This window comes from Eubalaena glacialis, chromosome 2 (genome assembly GCF_028564815.1).
Source record: "Eubalaena glacialis isolate mEubGla1 chromosome 2, mEubGla1.1.hap2.+ XY, whole genome shotgun sequence".
Taxonomy (NCBI): Eukaryota; Metazoa; Chordata; class Mammalia; order Artiodactyla; family Balaenidae; genus Eubalaena; species Eubalaena glacialis.
In genome coordinates this window covers 158168141-158196101 of record NC_083717.1, presented here as the reverse complement: position 1 = coordinate 158196101, position 27961 = coordinate 158168141, and the positions used below count along the sequence as shown (strand labels likewise).

The 27961-nt window shown below is 40.9% G+C and overlaps 2 protein-coding genes across 2 annotated transcripts in view; one reads left to right on the top strand and one right to left on the bottom strand.

The window, feature by feature from the left end:
* Nucleotides 1–27961, bottom strand: part of SYNE2 (spectrin repeat containing nuclear envelope protein 2) — a 318208-nt gene that overhangs the window by 19548 nt on the left and 270699 nt on the right. Inside the window, exons 95-100 of the mRNA XM_061180891.1 lie at nucleotides 27109–27303; nucleotides 25012–25137; nucleotides 19349–19504; nucleotides 17046–17204; nucleotides 16171–16337; nucleotides 1611–1773 (exon numbers count right to left, since the gene is read on the bottom strand). Coding sequence (XP_061036874.1) covers nucleotides 1611–1773; nucleotides 16171–16337; nucleotides 17046–17204; nucleotides 19349–19504; nucleotides 25012–25137; nucleotides 27109–27303 — 966 coding nt within the window. The remainder of the gene's footprint in view (nucleotides 1–1610; nucleotides 1774–16170; nucleotides 16338–17045; nucleotides 17205–19348; nucleotides 19505–25011; nucleotides 25138–27108; nucleotides 27304–27961) is intronic.
* ESR2 (estrogen receptor 2) overlaps nucleotides 1–27961 on the top strand; it is a 170977-nt gene that overhangs the window by 74610 nt on the left and 68406 nt on the right. The gene's annotated exons all lie outside the window — the stretch shown is intronic.

The window sequence follows — 27961 nt, the reverse complement described above, 5'->3', positions numbered from 1 at the left end:
GAACACACGTGGCCAAGAGAATGGCAGCTGCTCCAAATTGTACACTCTTGGGAATAAATTCCCTGCAATTTAATGATGTTTTGTCACACATCAGATGTATAAAATGTTAACACACGTTATTAGCCCCTGCCAAATTTAGCCAGGGGCTAAAGGGAAAAATGTTGTCAGCTTTTGTTCTATTTACCTGAAAAGACTCACCAGTCAGGGTAAATGGTTATTTGCAAGGCCTGTCTATGAAGAGACTATTCAAGAAATTCAACCTAATGGATCAATCTTGTAAATAAAGCTGATAATAAAGCTGATAATGTTCAGTAGCCCTTTACTGATAAGGGCATTAAAATCTCTGCAGTGTCCATTAGCATGGTAGTTGTATCAATATTCATTTCTCCACAAAGCAAAGACAGAATATAGATGACCTCAGTGAAAAAGGCATACTTAAATTTCTGAGGCTAAGTGGAAAAACCAGTATTTTTACTTTGCAGCATTGCTAAATCATACTAGTTTGAAAATCAGAGAATAGGCATTATTCAAACAGTACTTGTAATAGGATTAAATAAAGATCAAAGTCCAGAGTATTATCAAATACTTAGCTCTTTTTCATGGTAGCATGAGATGTTGCTTATTATCATGAGAAGGACTGACCTGACCTCAAGAGAATTTATCATCAAGGGGTGGCCTTCTGGCCTTGATAATCTGATGAAAAAGTTTCAGCCCCCCAATTCTGTCTCCAAGCAGCTGGGATATGTGAGTGAATCGCCCCGGTGTGTTGACAGACAACAAACACCAAGGCTTTGGAGGAAACATGAAGAAAACAGATACAAGGCTGTGAACTTGGTAGCGACCATATTGCTCATATGGTTAAAACAGAATCTGCTCACAGGGCTGAGAAAAACAAGTGAAGGAAAGCTACTAAAAGAATAATATAAGCTTAGCTATTTTAAAAATAAAGAGAAGCTCAGGCACTGCATATAAGAATGAGCATGTAAACGTGAGCCCACGGAGGGTAGGAGAGTGGATTGCACAAGTCAGTGAGACCAAAAAGCATCCGCCAGGTTAGGGGCAGGATTCGGTGGTGTTCAAATTGTGGAATTTCCAGGGTTGGCTAAGAGGGGATATAGCTGATGACAGAAATGCACAGAACATTGCAGGAGAGGCTTCCTAAGCTATTGGTCCAAACATGCTCCTTCTTCCCCACCCCCCCGAGCGCCCCCCTTTTCTTGAAGCTCTATCAGACCCATCAAGTGTTGCCCCATGAAAACCTTCTTTGGTTGGAAAAATTATTTTTCTTTCAATTCATTGCCAAAACTATAGTAACAAAAACAGAAATTAAAAAAACCTTATTTACCACTAAGATTAAGGTCTGCATCTTAAACATTATTCAAAGTATTTCACAAAGAGCTACATGAATGGTGGTGGTGGGGTGGGCACTCAAGAGATGGATGCCTCACACCGCCAAGAGCATGGACAGGCGGTCAGCTTTCTCTGGAAAAAACATACCAGTATTATGAAATGTGAACCCACTAAAATGCATAGCCAGTGCGGGGATGGTTTGCATTAGCAGACCCTGTGAACACCTAGGCTCTGACAAAAGCCCATTCTCACTTCCCCACCTGCTGTTCAGCGAGCCTCTTCTGGATCTCTTGATCATCACAGACATCATAAACCACAGGCTTAGAAAGCTCAGACTCGATCCGAGCCAACCAGGTGCGAAGGTTGCTCATGTTTTTGTCTAACTGCTGAATAAAAGCGAAGGTCTCCTTCAGCTTCTTCACCCTAAACATATTTGCAGCAAAAAAGAGGTGGAAAACAAAAGCACAATGTTTAGTGGTGAGAAGAATGCACCCATAAGTGTGTTGGAGGTTAAAAAGTAATCATCACTGGTTACTGATTTTATAGCAGGGACTAATGCTCACGTCACCAGATAAGAGTTTTTACAGAATGTGGGACAATTTACAGAATTGCTGTTCTGGCTGATTTTCAAATGGGCTAAGAGTTAATCTACCCATGCAAGTATGAAGTCCTATCATTCTCAGGGTGGGATCCCCTGAGACCCAGAACATCTTTCTGGGGCTCCAGAAGAGATAGGAGATGCCATTTCTTTCTTTCCAGGTTAAGATCACCACATGTGACTTGTCCAGTTTCTGTCTTGGGTATCACCAAGATCACAGCAGCCAGGGACCTTTCCTGATGGGTAAAGATGTTACACACCCGGCTCATTGGTGGTATCTGGCCTGAGATGCTTCTCACGGACCCTCTTCTTGAGCAAGTACAGAGCATGTGCCAAACCCCACCACGTCCAGCCTGAGGGGCTAGGGCTGCCGTACACATGGAACCAGCCCATCCTAGGGCAGCTGTCTCAGCCAAAAAGGGAGGGGTGGACACATCATCTACAAGCACAGTTCCAGCTCCATCTACCTGACCAATCTGCCTGGCTCAGCGTGGAGTGGATCTGAACTAAGACACATGGCGTCAGTATACACGGAGAGCTCCCAGGCATGCCAAAGTGCTGTCACGGGGAAATGATGCAGGGGCTGAGGAAAAATGATCTCCATATAGATCCTGAAAGAAAATGTGAAAATCCTCAAGCAGAGGGAGTGAAGGCTTGTTCTGGTGATCTGTGGGCTTTTTAGTTAATCCCAGAGACTTGAAGTAATGGCTACAATGGAAAATTCCCGCTTACCGATACTCATGTTACAAAGTGCTATCAGAACTGCATCCCACGGTACTGGAAAGAGAAACTGGGGCACTGACTCTAAGTCACAGGAAGTGCCCCACCTTCCTTGACAGCAGCATCTCTTCCTTGACTGCCTGTGAACGGCTTCCTGCTGCCCCCCTCACCCTCCTCCCAGCTTCTGGTTCTGTAGCCGAAGTGTACAGCAAGTCTGATTCTCGCTCAAGCTCTTCCACAGTCCTCGCCTACCCCGACATGGCAGTTTAACGCCCTGACCTTTCTAGTTCAAGCGGTCAGTGGCCTCTCTGCCTCCAGCCCTGCACTCTGCAAAGCGGCTCCCCTCCCTTCTCCTGCAGCTTCTACCACTGTTCTCTCCGAGATCAGCTGGGGACCCCTCGCCCACGTGCTCCCGCAGCCCTGTGTCTGCACCCCTCGTTGACTGTGCCCATCTGGACAGAGCCCACACCGGCCAGGCTGCATGGGGCTCCCTCTGCATGCACAGTACCCCCAAGACCGCCTGGTGGCCGGGAGGCGTCGACAAGCATTTGCTGAATGAATAAATGTGTGTAATAATCCACTCCATGTGATTATTTAATAAAACCACAGGGTTGTGAGTGTTTATTATTTAAGTAAACCAGAGAGTTGTGTGTATTTTTTATTTTTATTATTATCTTTTTGCACCCTCCTATCAACCAAATCAACCTTGGGGAATGACTTCTAGCTCCAGCTCTATTTCCAATTAGCTTTATAATTTAGAGAAAATCCTTCTACCTCGGCCCCTCATCTCTAGCAGGCCTCTCGGGTCCCTCCAGCTTCAGGGAGGTGGTAGCATCTGGGCGACATTCAGGCCAGAGCTCTGGAGGTGAGCAGACCCAGGTCTAAGCCCCATTGTACCATCTATAGGCTGTGTACCCGGCAAGGAACCTCATGGTCCTGATTCCCAGTTTCCTTGTTAATCTTCAAATTATCCACCTTGTAGGGGGTTCTGAGACAGAAACAAGAGGATGCATGTAAAGCCTCTGGCATAAAGTAAGCACTCACTATAATACTAGTTCTCATTACTGCTGACTGGGATCACACGCTGCTACAATAATGCCTCATTTACACGGCATTGGCCCTCACATAGTCCTTTCATAAATATTTTATCCTCAACAGTGCCATGAGGTAGGCAAGCTTGGAAGGAGGCCATGGAGCCTGGTGATGAAGAGCACACTCTTTGTGGTCAGGGTCTGGGTATGAATCCTGGCTCTATTTAATCTCATCTGTCAAATGGCGTCAACAGTGGTACCTTCCTTCACTGGGTGGCTGAGGGCAGAATGAGATATACGTGCATGAAAGGCATTTGGCACAGTGCCTGACAGAGATAAACGCCCAGAAACTGTGGTTGTAATGATTTTAAGATGGTATATTTTCCAAATTACATTCTTACTGCAAATATCACAAGAAGTTTCCTTCAAAGCCACAAGATGATTTATTAAAAAGGAAGTAACAGAATCCAGGGCCAGGCCTGGATGCAGCTGTAACCTAGATACTTCCTTTGTTCCCCTGGCTTTCAAGTTATACCCTCCTCACCCCAATGTCTGGTCACCCTGACTGCCCAGGGAACAGGAGGAACACTGCAGACAATGCCAGAGCAGCTGGGAACCCCAGGCCCCATGGGACAAAGTCTTGCACGCCGTTTGCAAGGGGCTACCCTCCTGGGAGACTCTGGCTGGAGAAGCTCCGCCCTGAGAGCTTCCTGTAGGTGGGGAGAGGCGCTCAGGCCAGCAGCCTCTGCACAGCCCTCCTGCTTCCTGCTTCCCCATCCTTCCTCCTCTCTCCTCCCAGAATGGCAGCCCCCACTGCTTCATCCAGCGCCTGACCCTAGTGCATCAAGAGGCTCTCAGCCTCTTTATTTTGAAAGAAGAGGGCTAGAATGCAACTTTTTAAATGAAGAGAGCTAACAAGTAATAAAATAACCTGGGTGCAAAAATACTGAGATGCCGTGATCCTGAATCCTGTTAATCCCGAGGGGTGAGGTGTGCAATAAGCAGAGGGGGGAGTATGGAGAAGGTGGATGAATAATTAGCTTGGCTTCCCCAGAACTATGGTACTCCAGGCCAGTGGCATCCCAAATGTGGGGCTCAAGCCCACTGGTGTCCAAACCGATGGGGTGTGGGAAGAAAATATTAGACTTTCTATTGTTATCCAATTCTTTTAAAATTTCTACATTGGGTATGCTTTAAAATTCACAAACTTTATTACTAAAGTGGAACATCTACTGAACATGCCGACATCTTTATGTGCCAGGCCTGTTGTGCTTTATGTATAAGTCAGCAACTCATTTAATCCTTACAACGATGCCGTGAGATCAGTATAATAACATCCCCATTTACAGTGGAGAAAAGACAGCCTCTTCAATAAGTGGTGCTGGGAAAACTGGACAGGAACATGTAAAAGTATGAAATTAGAACACTCCCTGACACCATACACAAAAATAAACTCAAAATGGATAAAAGACCTAAGGGTAAGGCCAGACACTATAAAACTCGTAGAGGAAAACATAGGCAGAACACTCTATGACATAAATCACAGCAAGATCTTTTTTGACCCAGCTCCTAGAGAAATGGAAATAAAAACAAAAATAAACAACGGGACCTAATGAAACCTAAAAGCTTTTGCACAGCAAAGGAAACCATAAACAAGACAAAAAGACAACCCTCAGAATGGGAGAAAATATTTGCAAATGAAGCAACTGACAAAGGGTTAATCTCTAAAATTTACAAGCAGCTCATGCAGCTCAATAACAAAAAAACAAACAACCCAGTCCAAAAATGGGCAGAAGACTTAAATAGATATTTCTCCAAAGAAGATATACAGATTGCCAACAAACACATGAAAGAATGCTCAACATCATTAATCATTAGAGGAATGCAAATCAAAACTACAATGAGATATCATCTCACAGCGGTCAGAATGGCCATCATCAAAAAATCTGGAAACAATAAATGCTGGAGAGGGTGTGGAGAAAAGGGAACACTCTTGCACTGTTGGTGGGAATGTAAATTGATACAGCCACTATGGAGAACAGTATGGAGGTTCCTTAAAAAACTAAAAATAGAACTACCATACGACCCAGCAATCCCACTACTGGGCATATACCCTGAGAAAACCATAATTCAAAAAGAGTCATGTACCAAAATGTTCATTGCAGCTCTACTGACAATAGCCAGGACATGGAAGCAACCTAAGTGTCCATCGACAGATGAATGGATAAAGAAGATGTGGCACATACATACAATGGAATATTACTCAGCCATAAAAAGAAACAAAATTGAGTTATTTGTAGTGAGGTGGATGGAGTTAGAGTCTGTCATACAGAGTGAAGTAAGTCAGAAAGAGAAAAACAAATAGAGTATGCTAACACATATATATGGAATCTAAGGGGGAAAAAAAAAAGGTCATGAAGAACCTAGTGGCAAGACAGGAATAAAGACACAGACCTACTAGAGAATGGACTTGAGGATACGGGGAGGGGGACGGGTAAGATGTGACAAAGTGAGAGAGTGGCATGGACATATATACACTACCAAATGTAAAATAGATAGCTAGTGGGAAGCAACCGCATAGCACAGGGAGATCAGCTCGGTGCTTTGTGACCACCTAGAGGGGTGGGATAGGGAGGGTGGGAGGGAGGGAGATGCAAGAGGGAAGAGATATGGGAACATATGTATATGTATAACTGATTCACTTTGTTATAAAGCAGAAACTAACACACCATTGTAAAGCAATTATACTCCAATAAAGATGTTAAAAAAAAAATAACATCCCCATTTGACAGATGAGGTAACTGAGGCAATGAGATTAAATAATTTCCCATAGTAACATGGCCATTCAATGGCAGAGGAAGGATTCCAACCTGGGCAGTCTGGCCAGAGCTACTGTTCTTAAGCACTTTTCTTGTGGTATCCTATATAAACCTGCACATGATAATGGGCACATATGGGGGTGTGGGTACAGAATGGTTTCCAGTGCTGTCAGGGAATATGATCAGGAGTCTAGACTCACGGCTCTAGGACACACTGGCGGGTAGGAGTCCATCCAACAAGTGTGGCATTTTGGGTGCCCACTTTGCCCCTCCATGATTTCCTTTCAATAAACATTTAACCACTCACTTTGTCTTGGGTCCTGTGCAGATCCTGAGGATTTGAAGATAACTTATTCCCAGAGGTCATGATCTAATAGATCTAATTTAGACATTATAATATTATAGGAGGTGCTCAATAAATACCTTCTGAATGAGCAAGTGACATTCACACATCCCCTCAAATTAGTCTTTTTCATAAAAGAGGTGGTCATATTACATTTTAAAGGAAAAAGGTGACGATCAGAGCACCTCCGAGCCATCTTGCCGCAAACAATCTGCTGCCACACTATGAGCCACACGTGCTCCTAGACATTGGTTCCATACTGGACAAGTACTTAAAAACAAGCATACACATCACACGCACACTTAGGGCAAAAAAAGAGGAAGGGAGGGTGGGAGGGAAAGAAAAGAAGCTACAAAACATTCATCCAGTCAGGACTTAACCTGCTTCTATGTCCCAACCTCCGACTGAAGGCGAAATATCCCCAAATGCACAGTGGCATAAATAAATGTTGTTCCTCAGATAATCATGTTACGACTTACTCTGGGAACCATCAGATGTACTGCTGAGTCTATATCGATTGTGCAGACACTAATCTAATTACCTAATCAACACCTTTCCCAGGTCAGGAAGTACACGTCATTTGCCAACCCAGGCAACCGACCTCCTAGTTAGGCCTTGTTATTAATATAGCTCTTGGAAAATTTTAAATCTCGAGTTAATATTGGGAACAAGGAAATCCATTCAGAAACCAGACTGTTGGCACAGGAAAGCAAGCACAATTCTGCATTACATCAATCACCCAGGCAGCTTAAGTAGCTCACCATCTCTGTACTGGCCCGTGCTTCACCCAGGTGTGCTTGACTAATACTAATCACACATATATTTCAACAAATCATATTTCTCCAGAAAAAATAAGCATGATTCCCTGAGCTGAATTCCAGTTCTGAGGACTGGAAAACCAAGATATTTAGGCGCAAAGAGGAAGTTTTTCACCTGTATGGACTATTGAAAGACCCAAATAAAACGAAAACATTTTTATATGATACCAAACAAAATAAGGAGTTTGACAAGGAGTATACAAATTAGAAGTTCTTTTGTGGGGCTTGCGGGTAGAAATGCAGAAAATAATCAAGGTGAATAAAGTTTATCCTTTATCTTCATCTAGCGATGGATGGGAATTTAATATTTATGAACCCTCGTCCCTCTCCAAAACAAAAATCAAGCCAGGTTAATATCACTTCATGATTCAGGCCTAAGTCTTACAATGTGTGAGGGAGGCTTTAAATATCAAATTCATGTATATGGAAGAGTTTACATTTCATTCCTATTCTCTCCATGCTAAAGGGTCTACAGTTAAATTATTAAGGCCCTGCACCAGCATAAGTTAAAAAAATTCCCGTGCCCATGTGGACAGCATAACTTAAAAAGGAAAACTGAGATGGTAGAGTATCTGCATTTGTACTGAAACAGATACTCCGATCTGTGGGCAGCTGTCAGTTGCTAAAAACATTGTGCAAATTCTGCACAATTGCATCTTTGTAAATGACTAAACATCTTTGTAGTAAGATAATCAATTACTCCACGATCTCGAAGCCCTGATTTGAGGGCACGGACATTACAATACATTTGAGCTAATCGCCTCTTTGAAGCATTTATGTCGCCAGAGGACTTCCATTTTCCACACAGCATAATCACTTCTCTCCCCTGCTTGTCAAAGGCTGGCTGCAGACACCACACGCATGCTGACACTGGGAAAGAACCCATCCCCCGATGGCCGAGCACACACACTCCGCAGCCACCATCTCATCGGTAATTTCTATTGTAACCAACATGAGAGCGCGAGAAAACGAGACACACAGGGACAGCAGCCGCCGCTCCCAGATGTAGGACTGATCACCAAAATGGCACTTACTGTTGATGAGAAACAAATCATTCCTTAGGTTGAGCGAAACCTCCAAGTTCCCGGCTGCACCTCCACCTCCCAGGGATGAGGCAGCCCCTCCCCCGCCCGGCGGCCTCTCCATTCACTGGTTCAGCATCTTGCACAGGCCGCCCTCCCGCAGGCTCCCGCGGGCACGGCTCGCTCGCCGCTACAGAGCAGTGCCGGTAGGCAGGGAAGAGACCTGCTTCTCCGCTAACTGCAATTTTTAATCTCAGTTTTCTTCCTTCCAATAAACAAATATCTCTAGCCCTTGCCTCTCTTACACACACACAGTCTTTGTTCTGACGCTACAGGATTGCAAGGCTGGGGGAAGAAAGTCCCAGTGTTATCTTGGCTATGGGTTATTTATGAAGTGCTATAAACGCAGGGAAGAAACATTTAAGATTTGGGGCACAGGAACGAGGATTTCTGTTCTCATCAAATTAAATGTCTCTGTTTCAGGTTTAAAAGCAATGGTGAAATCTGAAGCCCCGAGTCCAACAGGAACGGCTTCCTCCTAAAGAAGAAATTTCCCCAGGAGGTTTTCTGCCCTGCCTTTTCAGTCCTGTGCATCCTAGCTTGGGAGGAGCAGAGAGTTTATTTAGTCCATTTCTTTGCTTTTTTGCAATAATAATAATAATAATAATTCTATCTTGTAGTACAAATGGAGTTCAACACTTTGCAGAGGAAGAAATTTTACAGTTTTCCTTGCTAGTCCCTCCTAGGTTTTACCATAATTTGAGTATCTGAAAATTCCTCCACGTCCCTATCCGTGCTTCTCTACATGACCCTGAGTGGCTCTGCTTAGTGAAGCACCCTTGGTTTGTGTCCAAGCCCCTTTCAGGTTCAGTCTCAGCCTTATTTGGAGACTCAATGATATCAATAATTTCTCATGGGTCCCCAAAGCCCAACATTTAGCCATTATTACATCCCCACCTTGAAACACACCAAGCACATTCTAGACCAGTGAAATTAGGAATAAAGATGTGGAAATAGTTCTCCCCAAAGGCAGCATCTAACTTGTGTCCACATGCTTGGCTGTCCCTGGTGCTACCCCAAGGCTCAATACGCCGGACCTGCCTGATGCTGGACACCAGGCTCCTGACTGCTCACTGATCCTGTGATGGCGGCTATCTCCTTGGAGAAGCTCCCCGACCCTCAGGAAGGCATTTCTGCAGGGCCCGGGAGCAGGAGCCACCTGCTCCAGAGGTGGAACGATGGGACTTGTGACGGGAAGGAAAAAGGAAAGTGGGGAGGCCGACCTCACATCTGGCTCTCCCTGTGCCACAAATCTCTAAGTCCTTCCAGTCCCACTGGGTCAGGCAACCTGCTAAGACCAGAGCAAGTCAACTTTATGACTAGCAGCATTGTTTGGTCTTCCAAAGTAACCTTGAGAAAATACAGATAAAAGGAAAGCAATGAAAAATGTATCGGCTTAAAAAGGCACACATCTCTCTGCCCATTCTTCAAGGGATGGAAAAACAATCTTAACACACAGTTGCCATGGTAATAACTGCTGAGCTTAAATGACAACATTTTAATTGCTACTATTATAAAGCAGGTGGGCTTTTCACATTGGTAGATAAAATATGAAAATTATGCTTAGTTAAAAAGTTTTTTCATGGACTTGATCTTTCTGATAGCAAGAGAGCTATCTAGTCTAAATAGGAAGGGACCATAAGGTAGTACATCTGAGTGCGTCCCTCCTTCATAACACTGGCTTAAGGATGCCAAGTCTATTAAATGACGCTACCACCAAAGAGAAATTAGGAGAAAGGTAACAACATTCATGACATTTTTTAAGAAGAAAAAACAGAGTTCCCGTGTTCCTTTTTCCATAATGAACATTTAGTAAATACAGATAAAAAGAAAATTAAAATCAGTAACGATGCCAACACCAACAGATATGTCTTTCCACTCAGTTGTCTCATCTCTTTTAGGCACTGAAACCTTTGACCAGATCATCCTCACAAGCTGCTAGAAAGAGTCTTTAAAAAGAGCCCACCAACCCCATGTCTCTGAAGAGGCCCCGCCAAGATGAACAATCAGACGGTCACTCACTGAGGACACAGGGCCCCTGCTTCACGGGGCAAGGTGAAGGCTTTGATTAATGAAATGGGGAGGGGGTTCTGGGAAACAAAAGATGAATCTTTAAGGAGTTCAACTCCTGGGATTTTGAAATCAAAGGTACGTATAAGTGAGGTTATGTGTCGAGGTGAGGCTTTCTTTGGCATCAGTCCTGTTGATGGCCGGGGACCCTCTTTTCAGAGCTTTAGTCTATGCTGGCTGAAGCAGGTCAACTTTGCATCCTTTGGTCCATCACCCAACATCCTGTGCCTAAGCTGTTCTTATTAATAGGTAACCTAGCTGCCTCCAAAACACGGATCACACATATCGGTCGTTCTGAAAAACGACTTCTGTACTTTAGTCATCTCTCCTGCATTCAGGTTTTGCTGGGTCACTTTTCAAAGATATTATCTAAGAAAACATGGGCAAGAGGAGGAGGCAACAGTTACAATTTAAAAAAAAGTTAACTCTCCCAAAAAAGGGGATATATGTGTATGTACGGCTGATTCATTTTGCTGTACAGGAGAAACTAATACAACATTGTAAAGCAACTATACTCCCAATACAAATTAATTAAAAAATAAAGTTAATATAGGAAACAGCCTTTAAAAAAAGTTAACTTTTCATTTAATCTGTCAATAAACATAGTAGGATACAATTAGTATATGTCATCAAATCAGATTGGGTTCTATAATAATCACACCATTCACCAAAAAATATGTAGTGCTTCAAATGGCCTTTCTGTGGAAGAAATTAATAGCATGTTGTATAAGAGTTCAGATGTCACAAATGCAAGAAGCTGCCCAAGGGCCCATGAGGAATGCTAAAAGCTCCTGCGGCAATTCTGATGGAGAGCCAGTTCTGTGCATTTTAGTGCCCACATCAGGGCCTCATGTGACCTTATGTGAGGAAATCAGCATTAAGACTGACTTAGGCACCCCAGTCCCCTTGATCATCTGGTTATTTCAGGAGATGTGTCCTTTAGATTCTTTGAGGATTTTACAGAAGCTGAAAAACACTTTACAAGCAGAGGAAAAACAGTGGTTTGGGTCTAAGCACCCTCCCTCTCCTCCCCTATCACACAGCCATACTGCACTGCACCGGAGGCTGGCATGCGTGTGTATGGACAGACCCATCGTTGTCCTGGTACTTTTTCATCCAGAATCTTGTCCATAGTTTATCAACAAGGAGACAGGCTTACAGAGGTTGCAAGACTTGGTTACCGTAAGTGGCAAGTCCACTGTGTCACCTCATACTGCTGCTTGCCCTAGCACTATTGGCAACACCTGGGCACTTGTTAGAAATGCACATTCTTGGCCCTACCCAGTCCTACGGAATCAGAAGCTCTGGAGGTGGGGTCCAGCCATCCATGTTCTCAGGAGCCCTCCAGGGATTCTGATGAGTGTTTAAGTTTGAGAACCACTGCTCTAGAGTAAACAGTAAAGTCTATATTGAGTACTAGATTTTAGAAAAATTCTGATAAACCACATTTTCAAAATTAATTAATTAATTAATTAATTTTTGGCTGCGTTGGGTCTTTGTTGCTGTGCGCGGGCTTTCTCTAGTTGCAGCGAGCAGGGGCTACTCTTCGTTGCGGTGCATGGGCTTCTCATTGCAGTGGCTTCTCTTGTTGTGGAGCATGGGCTCTAGGTGCGCGGGCTTCACTACTTGCAGCACCTGGGCTCAGTAGTTGTGGCTCGCGTGCTCTAGAGCGCAGGCTCAGCAGTTGTGGCTCGCAGGCATCCGTAGTTGTGGCTCGCGGGCTTAGTTGCTCCGCGGCATGTGGGATCTTCCGGGACCAGGGCTCAAACCCGTGTCCCCTGCATTAGCAGGCGGATTCTTAGGTCTTAGGGAAGACCTAAACCACCTTTAAAAGTCTCAAAGGAGCCAAGTGCTCTTCTGATGCATGGTGCAGGGGGACAGAAAGACCTTGGCTCCGTGCCACCATGTGCAGAATTGCTTCTGCCCTTGGCTCAGTTATTTACCCTCTCTGAGCTGCGGCATCCTTCTCTGTAAAATGGAGAATACTGACCTTGCAGGGTTGTTGCAAGGAGGAAATGAAATAATATATATGAGCCTGGCCCTTAAAAAAATAAACACTGGGTTCTTCCCCTATCCACCAAATAACGGAGCCTACTACCTGAAATGATCAGTAAATTTAATGTGCATTTAAGTAACCTTGTCCTCCATGTCTTATCAATTCTTTTGAAATTTACCTCTATTTTGCTGAGAATGAACCCAAAACAACAGGTCTTTTTTCATTTTTTTTCCAGTGAATTAAACCTGATTTATTGAGGTCTTCAACTTCTGAACACCATCCCCAACTTTTAAGTCAAAGGCTTGTAGTTAAAACCTTGAAGTCATGAAGCTGGATATCTGCTTCATAACTTCAAGATTGGTCTCCCTCCCAATCTTCCCTCTTGTTAACAACAGGTGCTGTGCCCTGCCACAGGAATGAAGCAGAACACTGTGAGCAGGACAGGAACGGTTAAATGGTGTCCAGAATTCTCTGGGCAAATGAGGCCATTAGTATACCCTGCAGGGCTGCAGGTTCTGATCAGCATGGTTCAAATTCTGCAGCCTGTGCTCTCCTGCTTTTCTGATGGCCATGCAATGAGTGTCAGCAATCAGACAATGAGGCCAATTTATGGCAGGTTCAAACTTGCTGCCTCAACCCACAGATTCACCTAAAGCGTAAAGTCAACTAAGAGTTTCCTAGACTATCAGTCATCTGTCTCACCCTGGCCTTTGCTTTAAGGTAAAACAAGTTATTCCCTCCCTAGTCCTTCAGTTTTGAAGGGATTAGGTTTTCAATATGTTCTACTCATTTCAATGTAACAAGCCACAAGGGTCTGGGTTAGCAGGGAGGTAACACAACTGTTTGAGTAGAAATCCTGGTTGCCTCATGTGCTGACTATGTAACCATGGGCAAGTTACTTAACTTCAGTGCCTCAGTTTCCTCATCTGTAAAATGGGATAATGGTATCTACCTTTCAGAATTATAGTCAAGATTAAGTGAAATCATACATAAAAAGAACATTGTTAAGAATACAGCTGGCAGCCAATATATTTGCTATTATTTCAACTCCTTATTTTGCCAATTGCTCCTTCCAAAGAGACCATTGAAATTTCACCTGCTGTTTTTTTCTCTTTCCCACCAAGGAACTGGCTGAAGACAGGCAGTTAGAGAGGAGGGAGGAAAGCAAGCAGCTTATTAAACTCTGAAGTGTTAGAACCAAAGCACGAATGAGTAAGAATGAATCATCACTCTAGTCCTCAGGAAGCAGAATCTAGATCCTGCTCCTGAATGATCTAAGAACAGGTATGATGTCCTCATACTCTTGATTAGTGCCAGGTGCCCAAGAAGACTTTGGAGACAAAGACAATGACGACAAAGACATACCAGACACAATTTACCCAACAGAAATGATGACAATCTTATGTCCTGGAACATTCATTCATTTCAACAAATATCTGACGCACTGCTCTAAGCGCTGGAAATAAGATACTCAAAGACACTGTTCTCATGGAAGAAAGACCTCTCACGATTAGATCTAAGCGAGGGAATCCTCTTCCACTCAAAAAACATGTTACTTAGTCTCAAAGTCTTCTTAGGGAAAGACAATGATAATAACCACTCAATAAATACTGGCTCCCACGTGCTGGTCCCAGGCCAAATGCGAGACATGTGTCATTCATCCCCACAGCAGCCTCTGATGTAATCAGTGCTGTGAGACACATTTTGCAGATTTAGAAACTGAGGCTTAGAAAGGTTAAATCACTAGAAGTTTCCATGCTAAGTGGAAGTCAGGTAAAGTCAGGACTGGCTCAAAATCTGTGCTCTTAATCCTTGCTTGGGTTACCATCATGGATTTCCATGGATTTTTTTTTCCCCCAACTGGCAGTAGACAGAAGTTGAATTCAGCCCAGCTTATGCTGCCAGCCAAATCACCCTAATATTTATCTTCGACAGACCCTCCCTTCTAAAAATACCATGAAAGACTCAAACTTTATTTAGGAGGACAAGTCTTCAGTTGAGATTTAAGCTCTTCTAAGACTTAGCCCCAACCTACCTTTCTAAAAGCTTCATCTCCTGCACTTGAGCCAATGGAGCTTCTTATAATTTCCTGAACAGTTTCTATTCTGCACTACCCTGTACCTTTTTGCTCACAGCATATGTTTCTCCCCCTTCTGCCACCAGTAGCACTGGAATCCCAACCCCTTATTCAGGACCATCTGGGAACACTGCTCTTCTATCAGGCTCCTCCCAATCCCCACCCAACTCTAGGAAGATGAGATTTGAGCTCTCAGACCACTTGGCTTTACACCTGCCCGCACGTCTGCTTCCATTAATGTAACTGACTCATCTTACTTCCTGGTCTGTAATTCTCATAGCACTTAGCCTGGTGCATCTGCTGATTGAACTAGGTTCATTTATGGTTTACAGTAAACAATGAGGTAAAGGAAATACCAAATTATTAAGAGTATTTTATTTTCAGTACTCCCCGGTTCTTCGTTTACCTTGCAGGATTCTCCTGTATAGTCCACGTTATATATGTGTTCAAAATTTCCAAGCACTCTGTTATGTAAAAGACTCGCTCGGCCAGTGGAAACAAAGCTGCATGAACGGCCCCAAAGCCAAGTGACTGCTCTCTGTGTGCCAGGTTACAACTGAAAAATACTTTGGTCGGGGTCTGTCTTTGGACAGAGAATTTGAAGACGGAAGACATTTAAAAGTTTGAGTGGTACTGTCATCGTTATTTTGTGAGGGGAGATAAAATGATCAGTCTTGTTTCTGACAAGCACTGGATAGCCTTGATTTATAGTCACAGCTGTGCCTCCTTAGTCCACACCTTAGGACCAGATGCCCACTGGGGACCTGGCACACCCGGCAAACCTGCAGAGAAGCCCTGCCTTGACTGAGTGTGCCCAGCCCCCGTGGTGGTGGTGATGGGGGCATGGGGGGCAGTCGGGGACCTCCAGAAGCAGCACCTAGAAATCAGGCCTATGCCCTGACCTACCTGCGCTTGTCGCACACAAGCAGGAGCAGGCAGGCATGATGTCATGTGGGGCACACGCAAGTCCTAAGGCAGTGTGAGAACTGCTAAATAATACCTCCTCAAGGACCAACACTCATTTAAACCTAGTCTAAGTCATGTGAACTTTTAAGCTAAAGAAAAAAAACTTAAAGTGAGGTATACTAAAATATAATCTTCCTATAATGTTGAAATAAGAATTTCCGTTTTTACCAAGCTTTGCCTTTATCTGTAAGTTTATAAAACTGCTGGGTTACCTTAGAGGAAGATGGGGCTCAGTTTCCAGATCTGTGAAGTAACCACTGTACCTAGGGAGTAGGAATCCATTTTTAGGCCATTTCTTACCTTGATCCAATGACATCAAAAAGATGTTGCCAACGGTCGTTAATTTTATTGAGCTTGTCATCGATCTCAGCTGCTCTTGTCTTGTTGCTGGCCTTGATCAACCGGTCGCCCATTTGTTTTAACTGTAACTTGTTTTCACTAAACAAATTTATTTCTTCCATGCAGTCCTGGCATAGGGCACCAAAACACAAAGCCGGAATCACTACCGAAAATTCACTTCTTTGCCAGCTACAAACACACAGTTGTGCCTCTTGAAATGTCTTAAAAAATAAAAACACTTCTCACAGCTGCTAATGCAACTCTTCAGAGAGCAGCTAAAAAGTCAAACAACGCCCATTCAGCGCATGTGTGGTATATAAGGCGGTAGTTACTTTCTTAATTCAAAAGCCCTGGTTTCCCTCAGAGAGTTCTTCTAACCTAAGCTACTCGGGAGTGGAGGACTACTGAGTCTAACTAAATTAGCCTAATATACCAGCAAGAGTTTTCCTGAGGGCTAACTGAGCGGCATTTGGGGTGACCGTGGCCAGAAGGCTCTTTCTTCCTTTCCCTGTGGGAATCAGTGACCTTTTCACAATTATGAGCCCCGCTGCTGTTGGTCTTTCTCCTTTGGCCAGGGGAGCTCCTTAACAACACAACTAGAGAAACCATAACTCACCTGGGATGTGAACCGAAGCTTAAGGGGACACGAGCCCCTTGTCTGGCCAGACTTCCTAACCAAGAGAAAGCAACCCCCCCTCAGTACACAGCACCATGCCCACCCTTCCCATCTCATTGGAAACGGGCCTACGACATGATACAGCTCTGAGCCTAGGAGTGAGGAAGGCAGAGAATACTGTGGTGGTCATAACCGTACCCATCTGGGGACTCCTGCTTACCTTCTGAAGCTTTTCAATCATTTCTTCAATACTAATATCTGCTGTCTGGAGAACTTTGTTTTCCATCTGCACCAGCCATGCACACAACTCTTTATTTTTTTCATTGAACACAATCCACGAATTGAGTCTGTCTTCTATCTCCTGTTTGCGTATAGCCACCTGGAAATGAAAATGCATTTGGCAGCTGAGTATAGGCAGGAAGGAAGGAAGGAGTTTCTCTTCCCTTCTCCCCATCAAAAGGACTATGAATTTCATTCATTTTAATCAGAGGTCCTACAGACTTAAATTATTATGTTTTTGCCTTTTAAAGACCTAGGGTTTAATTTCAACAGAAGTTCCTTACACCTTTGATAAATGCCATAAAAAGCAACAACAACGACAGTAACAACAGAAGACTGTACCTGAAGTGTAACTGACCAAAAGGTTTCAGTATTATCCAATATATATCTATTATTACTGAGGTATATTAAAAGTTAGAAACATGAAGGTTAGATGAGTGCATTCTAAGCGTCACCCCAATTTCTTCTGTTCCTTATTCTTTCAGTATACATTTATTTACTGCTTGCTATATGCTAACTTATAACTTTATGACCCCAATCCTTTCTTTTTTAAAAATGATCAAGTCCTTATTCTTACTTAAGGCCAACGTCCTGCCTATTTAATTTAAAAACTACCATCTTGATCACAAATCTAACATTTGTAATGCAAATGGATCATGAAAATTAAAGTCATTTAAATGTCTTACTGGTAATTTCAAAAACAAAGCAAAATAAAATAAAAAAACAATACACATCACTCATTTAATCTACCTTCCCAATATGCACTATGGCTTTGGATGGAAACCATGGAAATGGAATCAAATACTGGTCTGCAGTGAGCAGGCTGATCCCCAAATACCCAACGCTCCGTTACGCATAAGCGAACATCAGCAAAGGCTCTTCCTCCTTACAGGGTTCAACTTTATTACTTAAATAAATATAAATTTAAAGAATGCAAATCAGCCTCTCCAAATGTACAAAGGTATTCCCAGGTCTTAGAAATCTTTAGAATTTTAGAGATAAAGGGGGTAGCTAAGAGTTCTTTCGGTTAACTTTTAACATCCCACTTTATAAATGGGGAAACCAAGGTTGAACTCCTGGAGATTTTTTTGCTATGTACAAAAAAACAAAACAAAAACAACCCTCTGCTCTTTTCAGAGTGAGGCAAAAATATCTAATGCTTGTACATCCACCCACCAAATGTGTTAAGAAGGCTCAAAAAACTATTCCTAAAACACCAAGTTTTGTGTTTCTGTTTTTCAGAGCATCTATTTATCTCAGCTTTTTAAAAGCCTGGCATTTTGCACAGCATCATTCTGATTGGCTTCATAATGGTAACAATTAGGAACATCTGGGCTCCAGTCTGCTTTTTCCTTAACTTTTAGAATACCTTTCACATAGTCTAAATATTTTCTTTTATATAAAATTTGAATAAAAATTCTAAAAGGACGTTTAAAATTATGGGTATATGGTGAATATTAAATACTAAAACAAAGGAGGAAAACATTTTTATTTTATTAAAATGCATTCAAAACTGTGAATTTCAACTTTTAAGTACACCTCTTCTTAATTCACAAAAATGAGATTAAGGACTTTACTTTTCTTAGAATTAAATTGTTCTTAAAACAAAGATCTATTTGAACCCTTTAATTCCATCTTGATCCTGTCACCTTAACCACAATCCAGTTCTTAAATCAGTAGAAGTGATCTGCTGAGATACTAAGTGTAGCAGCTGATCATTTCTTTCAGAGTTTTCAAAGCCAGCTACTTGAAATAAACACTGGATTGCATGCGAATGCAGAGTTCTCAGATATAATGACCCCAAGCCTGGCACTAAGTACATCTCCCACTGTTTGTTGGGCCCAGAACAGATACTGCAGAGATACTGCTCTTAAGGCCAGCCGAGACCTCTTTGCTGAAGTCCTGATTCTAAGACAACGACTGGTACTTGTCATCCATACAAGACAGAGGGCAGAGTAAGCGCAGCTGCTCAAGACGGCAATCCTCCCCTCCCCCACCACTTAAGGTGATTTTTAAAAAAGCTCATTAAAAGTGTGCAAAGTTCCAGCATTGAGCGCTGGAGAAACAAAGGGTCAAATCTGTTAAACAATGTTGCTGCCTTCTAAAGGAGCAGCGGCCGGCCTGGGCTCCAATTGAAAAGGGCCTCCCGGTTCAATGAAATTAAGCTTCTTTCTACTTTGTCTGGCCTTCGGAGACATTTCAATAAACTTCAGAACAGCCGTGCCCTGCAGTTAACTGACTTACTCTTAAGCAGAGGTCCTCCCATTGTCTGTGCAAATGCTCTATTTGCTCTTTCAAAACCATTACGTCCTCCACAAGAATGTGCTGGGTTAGGTCGGTCTTCATAGTGTGAAGTTCTTTCAAGTTCTGAGTCCAGTTAGCCAAAGACTTCTCTAGTTCCTGCATTTAAACACAAGAAAGAAAGGGAAAGAAAGAAAGAAAGAAAAAAAAAACTCTTCAACTCAAGCTGCTGTTGTTTCCAAACCTGTAGGCTAATACTTTGATTGGACTCTGGGGGAGGGGAGGCCAGGAAAGGGGGCGGGACCTTCTGAATGAGAAACAGCCCAGGGCCAGCGTCTGCAGTTGTGGTTGGCCAATTCCTCACCACCTATTTTCTCAAAAGAAAACTCTTTTCTACCTTTATTTTCACTTCCTCAGGTATTTCAGACTTTTATATACATAGTTCTATGTTAAACTCAAGTAGGTCTTTACCTTTATTTTGAGGAAAGTATTTTTGGAGTCTAGCAACAATCTCTCACATACACACTCACTTTTAATCCTGAAACTGTGTTACAGAACGTCGTATAAAATGTGATTTCCCATTTTTAAAAACACCTTAAGAAATGCATTGTTGCTATATGGCAATCATATAACAGCTTCTGTTCAAAGGGAATTCTTCTGGTTAACTTTCAAAAAGAATGAACATAAGTGAAGAAAAAAAAATGTTCCCTAATAATTGCCAGAGATGGGTTAGCAGAAAATTTCCTCTGGCCCTGGAAACACTTATTTTTTTAAAAATTAAGTATTGGTCAAATTAAAACATTTTTGAATTCCAGGACTTAATCAAGATAATCACTTTCACAAGAGAGAAGGTAAAATGAAACAGCCCAAACACTCAAGAGATCTCCAGTTTTTTATTGTGCTTCCAATTCTTTCTATTTTGGCACATTTTAAGGGTCTCTATTCATACCTGTCTATAGAAATCTGAAAGAAGAGAGTATTTCATTTACAACAGAAATCAGTGTGATTTCTGATTAATCAGTTAACTCCGATTGCTTTTCAGAGTTCTAAAAGCTACATTGGCATGATTTCATAACTTGCCAACAAGGATTTACATTTAATAAGATGGTTTGGAGGATTCTTTTTAAAGGTTGCATGGAGATTCAGAAATAGCACCTTTATCAGAGGAGAAACCATCACTTTAAATTTTTGTTTCCTACTTTTAGCTTCATGATTCTAGTAAAGAGGATGAGAGCAGATTCTGCAGTGGAACACTTTTACCAGCTTCATAACATAAAGGGGGCAAGTCACACGCAGAGGCTGACCACTCACTGACTCTACAGACCAGAAGGCCGCTGAACTTCATACAGCGTTTCCTGCTCAGAAGTGTGGGCTCAGATACCTGCACAGAGGGAGGCGTCTGTAAGTTATCCGCCGCTGGGTTTAAATCCATTTTGGTTTGGATACTCGGTTTCCTCCCACAATTGAAAGGATAATTAACAGGTGTAGAACGTCCGAATATGGACATTTTATGATTCTTAATAAATACTGCCAAATTGTGTCCTCAAAGGAATGACTATATTTTTCCACATCCTGTTTGGTGTCAAGTTTTATGTATTTGGGGGGCAAGTTTAATATGTGTAATGACTCCTAGTTATTGTTTAAATTTGTTGTTCTTTAGTTACTAGCCTGAAATGCTACCCAGTCCTTCACCCTGATGCTTCCCCAGATATATTTAGTTAATTCCTACCGACACTTTCAGATCTCAGACCAGGTAATTCCTCAGAGGAGTCTTCTCTGAGTCATCGCATGAGATTGGGACCCTTGTTTTGTGCTCTCACAGCCCCCTGTCCTTTTCCCCTCTAACACTCACCATGCTTACAGTTATTCACACATATATATATGCACGCATACAGTGGGACTCTGGTTAACGTCTTTCTCTCCAGTAGCCTAGACTATCGGCTCCCCACTGGCTGGGGCCATGACAACATTGCTCACCAATGCATCGCCCACCAATGCATTGCCCACCAAGCACCTACCAAGAGGCCTGGTGTATAGTAAGTCCTCAAATATCAAAATGTATGATTGAAAGGAAAGAATTTGGCAGTATGTATCAAGCGCTTTAATATGTTCATAAATATTAAGTGAAAAAGCAAGGAATGAAACAATATATAGAGTGAGGTCTACTGTGGAAGTCTATTAAGGCTGACGTTCACTTATTTCTATAAACATTTCAAAAACTGTGCTTCTGTTTTTAAATTAAAATACTCCAGATTTGCTACCAAACTAATTGCAAAAGAGAACATGTCAGTCAGATAAGTTTCCCTTTCTTAATTTAACTAGATAAATTTTCTACATTGCAAAAGTACCTGTAAAATTCCAATTGTCCATATGACACGTGATTAAAACTTGACTACATAAAGTGTTGTGTTGCACAGGCTTTGACTGGACTCTAACACAGCACAACAGCATTTAAGTCTTTGCCTGTGGACTCAGTTACTATTGGGATTGTCAAGTCCCATTTCTCTACACTACCATTTGGGTAAAAAGAGGATCAAAAAATGAATGTGTATATATATAAATATTGGTCTGCATATGCATAGAATATCTTTGGAAGAATACACAACAAATTGGTAACGCGGCTTCCGTGGAGAGAAACTGATGGGAGAAAAATTTTTCATGTGTACCTTTTGAATTTTGAACCATGTGACCATATTACTTATTCAAAAATTATTTTATGAAGAGGTATAAACCTCCTGTTATAAAATAGATAAGCCATGGGGATGTAACATACAGCATAAGGAATATGGTCAGTAATATTGTAATAACTTTCTATGGTCAGTAATATTGTAATAACTTTCTATGGGGACAGACGGTTACTAGACTTATCATGGTGATCATTTCATAATGTATGCCAATGTCAAACCACTATGTAGTACACCTGAAACTAGCATAATAGTGTATATCAACTATATTTCAGTAAACAATTATTTAAGAAAATAAAACTGTTCTAAGGGCCCAATCATTTGACAAGTTTTATGAACACAGATGCCCACTATAGCGATAGCAATTTTCATAATACTGAAAGTTAGTATATAAAACATATAAAGGAATCACACACGCATTTCTTTATAAACATATAAAGAAATCATATATGTGCAGACACATATAAACATGTAAAGCAATTTTTCCATACATCAACTTGGCTGTGATGGGAATGTAATTTCCTAGGGAGGAAAGTAAAGGTCAGACTGGTCGAATGGTTAGGAATCTCCCCAAGTGACTGAGGGATGATAAACACTGTTCTAGACAGGCTTCAGGTGACTTGGGATCTTTTTGGAATATGGTCACAGGTTGAATGAACTCAATGCCCTTGGCCTATCTCCCCAGTTCTTTCCACTGAGAAACAGAATGCTGAGGCTATGGAAGTTGAAAAGATCCCAGTGGAAACTGAGATGTGTCCTACTTGGGAAAAATTATGCCTCCTCATGGGTTTATGGTTCCCATTCTGCACAGGTTTCTGGACTTGATGGAAGGAAACTCTATGTGTCGACTCAGAGAAGGACTCCAAATCCTCTCATCTGTTACTGAAGTCTAGATCAGTAGACTGATCTAGTAAACTTTGAAAATCAGGGACAGACAGGAACCTTCTTAACCTAATAAAGGCATCTACTAACATATCACCACCAAAAATCGCACTTCATGGTGAAATGATAGAATCATTCTCTTTAAAATCAGGACTGACACATAGGGGCCAGTTATCAACGCTTCTAACAACACTGCTCTGGAGGTACTGACCAGTGTAGACAGAACAGAACAAAAGTATAAGAATTAAAAGGAAGAGACAAAAAAAGTCATTATTCATCAATGGTGATTGTGTTCACAGACCCCAAAAGAATAGATAGACAATTTATCGAAATTAACAAGAGTTTAGCAAGATGGTTGAATATAATATCAATGCACAAAAATTAGTTACATTTCTAGACATCAGTAATAAACAGAAAGTATAATTAGAAAAAGGCAGTATTTTCAATAGCTTCAAAAGTAACACACCAAGAAATAAATCTAACAAAAGATGTACAATACTACATAAAGTTATAAAACACTAAACATGAATAAAAGGAGAAATATGCCATATTCAGAAACAGGAGTACTCAGTGTCAAAAAGATGTTAATTTCCTCCAAATTATTCTATAAATTCAACACAATTCCATTAAAACTCTTATCAGGATTTCTTATAGTTTGACAAACTGCTTCTAAAGCTGTGGGAGATCAAAGAACCAAGGATATCCACACTTGAGTGGGAGAATGAGGCATGGGTACCTCACACCTGAAATGAAGATCTGTTCTAATAAAACACAGTATGCAGGATAATTTGGTATAAAAGCTGAGATAAGCAGACCAATGGAATAGAGCAGAGAACCAAGAATCAAACCATGCATAACTGGAAACCTGATATTGGACACTGGACTAATCAGTAAACAGGCACCTGGATAATGGTCATCCGTATGAATAAAACAAAAATCGGCTCTTTACTTCAAAACATATGCAAAAATCAGTTCTTCACTGAATAAAGGTGTAAACATAAAAAGCAAAATTGGAAAAATTTCAGAAGGAAACATAGGAGTATATCTTTATGACTTAAGTATAGAGTAATGGTGCTGCTTACATAAAGTTTAAAAACAAAAGTAGTACTTCTACATTCCACTGAGATCTACATACACACGTAGTAAAATGATAAAGAAATGCATAAGAATGATAGGACACCAAATTCAGGGACGTGGATACCTCTGGGGAGGGGAAGTACATTAGAGATCATACAGGGCATTTGAACTGTATTTGTAATGTTTTATTTTTCTGCTGGCTGATGGTTTCATGGTATTTGTCATATTATTTGTTGTTAGAATTTTTTTGCACATTAGAAATTTTTACAATGAAGAAAAAAGGTTCAGGAAGGAGGACACTAATTTCCAGCACAGCTTGAAGTATGAGACTACTCAATTCTTCCTAATTTTTTTCAATTTGACCCTTGAAGTCACTGAAGGAAGAAAAAAAATTTTTTTTAAACCTTATTCCATTAGGCTATTGATGTCTTTCCAAGATCAAACCTGCAGAAAGGGAAGAGATGTAGGGAGTTCCTGACCTCGGAATTTAACGGGTCCACATTCCTATCAGTAAGTTTGCCTTGTCTTCTGCTAAGTCCTAACATACCCAGGAATTTTTGCTAGTGTGGTATCCATTAGGCAGAATATAGTTTGGAAGGTATTACAAAAACTGTTATATTTGAGCAAAACCCCCAACCTATTGTCTTCTAAAAAATGAATTCTTCAGTCATACTTTACTCTCATTTCAAAGACAAGGCCATTTGATAAGGGAACAACTTTCAATGTAATCTTAGAGGCCGCATCTTAAATTACAGAGGAGAAACAGAAAGAGGACCTGAAGGAGAAAACCCCCAAAATCCTAAGAAGAAGTTCTGCAAAATCTTCCTCATCTTCACACATGGATCTCAAAAAGCATTGATTCTAATTGCTTTAGTGACCAGGAAGGTGTATTAGAGAGAAGATAGGCAAAATATTTTCCAACAAAGACTTAGTTTCACACAGACATCGAAAGGCCAACAAACACTTTAATGTCTCAGAAAACAGCTGAGTGATTATCTTGAACACTACTTCAGATTTCAATACCTTAATCAGCTCTTTTTCTCGATGGAGCTCCTCGTGAAGTTCTGGAAGAGGGTCTTTACTTTGTGCCTTTAAAACTTGCAGCCTGTTTCTCAACTCCTTGATTTTCTTTTCACACTGGTCCCAGGTCTGTTTGAAAACAGTATTAAAATTGGTAAGTACTCTGCTGTTTAAGAATGAATTGTAGGAATAGGATAATTAATTTAATCCATGTAATTGTTCTATTAAATGTGTTTTTGTAAATCACGCAGAAACCCAGTTCCTTGTCTTGAGCAGACTGTGGTCTAAAAGAGCATATGGGACAGCAGGATGGTTCGACGCCTCTCTGCAGCTTTACGTGTGGCTCATCTCAACCACTGGGTTGCCTTTGGCTTCGAAATATTTCTTCCTCCCTCCCCACATCTCTGACCTAGCTAACTTATTTCTATTTTAGTTTTGGAAAAGTTCACATTTAAAAGGCTACTAGAAGGATTAATTTTCAGCATTTCCAGTCTTGGGTATATGCTCTAATAGCACTGAAAAGCAAAAGCACTCAAGCACTTTTCTTGTCTTCTTTTTTAATGTCATCCCTCTGCCCTCTCCCTTCTCCCTTCTAGAAATAGCTTGGCTTTAGCGACCCTTTCACAGCCAAGTTTCACTCTCCATTTCTTACCACTGCTCTGACTGCCGCCTCCTGCTTGAAGTAGTTTATAGTTTACAAAGCTTATCAACTTCATTATCTCACTGTAATTATAATAAGCTTAGCAGACAGATGCAAGTGTTACTATCACATTTAAAATAGGAAAATTGAGGCTCAGAGAAAATCGACTGGTCCAAGGACATGCAGTTAGAAGTAGCTTAATCAAGAGTCGACCTAAGGCTACAGTTTCCCTGTGGATGCCTTTCTTTGATATCAGCTCTTTTCCTTAAACCTTATATTACTGAGCAAATAGTTGCCTGTATTTTCAAGTACAGAGGGTTTAATCCATTAAGATAAATTTCTATTCCTGATATTACTAAAATTCCTCCTCCTGAAGTTACTAAAAATAGACAAACACAGACTCAAACACTACTCTATTCCTCAGTACTACTGACACAAATATTCTTGGGTTGGTCCAATTGTACGCTAATACCTCACTTAAGGAGAGGCCACTTATCTCACAACATAAACTCTCTGGAACATAACCAAGGAGAAAGTGAAGGGAGAAACAAAACAAAACTATGAGTCCTTATCTCTTCCACCAAACCTTTACTTGCATTTACCACCTTGCTTTGCAAACACGGCAGGTGCTCAACAAATGTTTGCAAGTTAATGAATTTCACAGTGTATACGCCAAATAAAATTCAGATACTTTATTCACAGGAGAGATGTTCAGGCCCTAACTCAGCACGTATTTATTCTGTATTCAGAAAAACATCTCTGACAAGCTTGGTTATCTGGTTTTGGTACCCACACAACAGATTAAAGACTGGGCTATAAGGAGTAAGTATACTCAGAGAAATAAAAAGTAAAAATAGACAGCTTAAAATTAAATAGAAAGAAAGACAAACAATAAAAACCACATAAGAACTCAAAAAGCATAGCAGTGCAGGGGCTAGGTTCAAAGCAGCTCAGAGCCCTTGAGAACAACTTGGGATATTTTAGCATAATAAAATATTAATGATTTTCCTAATAATCACTCAAAAGAAAGCATTTTGGTTCTTAAAGGTATAATCATAAATTATTTGGGAAATTCAGTTATATGGAAAAGTGTATTCTTTGAAGGCAGCAGAAAGATGAAGTATCACTGTGTTTATTTTCATATACCATACCCAAAGACAGACCATATGTTAGCTTTGGGTATTGAACTTCCATTGAACATGAATTCGTTTCCTGTTTCATAAAGGTAAATATAAAATAGTACCTCAAGTATTTAGATATTAACATTGAGCTTTTCCAATGTTGTATTATTATTTTACATCAAGTAACCACCATGATTTGTGGATTAGTAGGACTCAACGTCCCTTGGAAAACCCATAATATTGTGATTTCCTAAAATCATTCCCATCTTCATACAGCAAACAAAAATTCTATGTACTGCATTTGAATATCATGAACAGAAAAGTAAATGGTGAGTTTACCTCTGCAATGCTCTGGAACTGTTTAATCATCTCTCCTAGTTGGAGTTTTGTGTCCTTCCAGTTGTCTTGAAGTTGACTGATTCTCTTGTCAATTGACTCTTTAGTTTCCAGGTGAGTTGTGTTCAGTAACTTTTCCCCAGCTTCCAAGGTTAGTGCATAGGTTGTCTGCCACCTCTGGAAATGGATTTCTTTATTCTTAAAAAAAAAAAAAAAAAAGAAAAAGTAATTTGCTTAAACCTCTGATGTGATCAAAATGTGACTCTCTGCATGCATTTGTGTGTATTTCCTTCAGAGCTCCTCTTAAATGTTAAACTAGGTATAAATTAGACAAATCTGGTTAGAACACACACACACATACATACACACTCATTCACATCAAAGGCTAATATTTTTATTGAGTAGACAGCATACTACCAAATGATGTGTTCTTAAAATAATTTCCAAGGGTTGGTAAGAGATAAGATTTTAGTATAATGATTAGAAGCATAGAGAAATTAAAAATACATTTCACAGAATAAAAGCCTACAAGATAAATGGATCCAAGAGTATTAAGAAAATGACTGGAGTATTAGATCTGATATTAAGAGCAAATACCCATTACCATTATGGTATAAAGAGTCAGGCTGCTCCTAACCCACAAGGTTAGAATGTGCACATTATGCTAAACAAATTTAAAAGGAGAGAACAAATAAAAAAGGTAAAAATATAAAAATAGACACTTAAGCACATAAATATACACATCAGTGTTTATACTAAAGCAATAGCTTTAAAAAATTCCATTTGGATATCACATAGGCTTTTCTTTAAAAGGGACTGAAACTAGGTATTTATAATACAAAAATGAAGTAAAAAC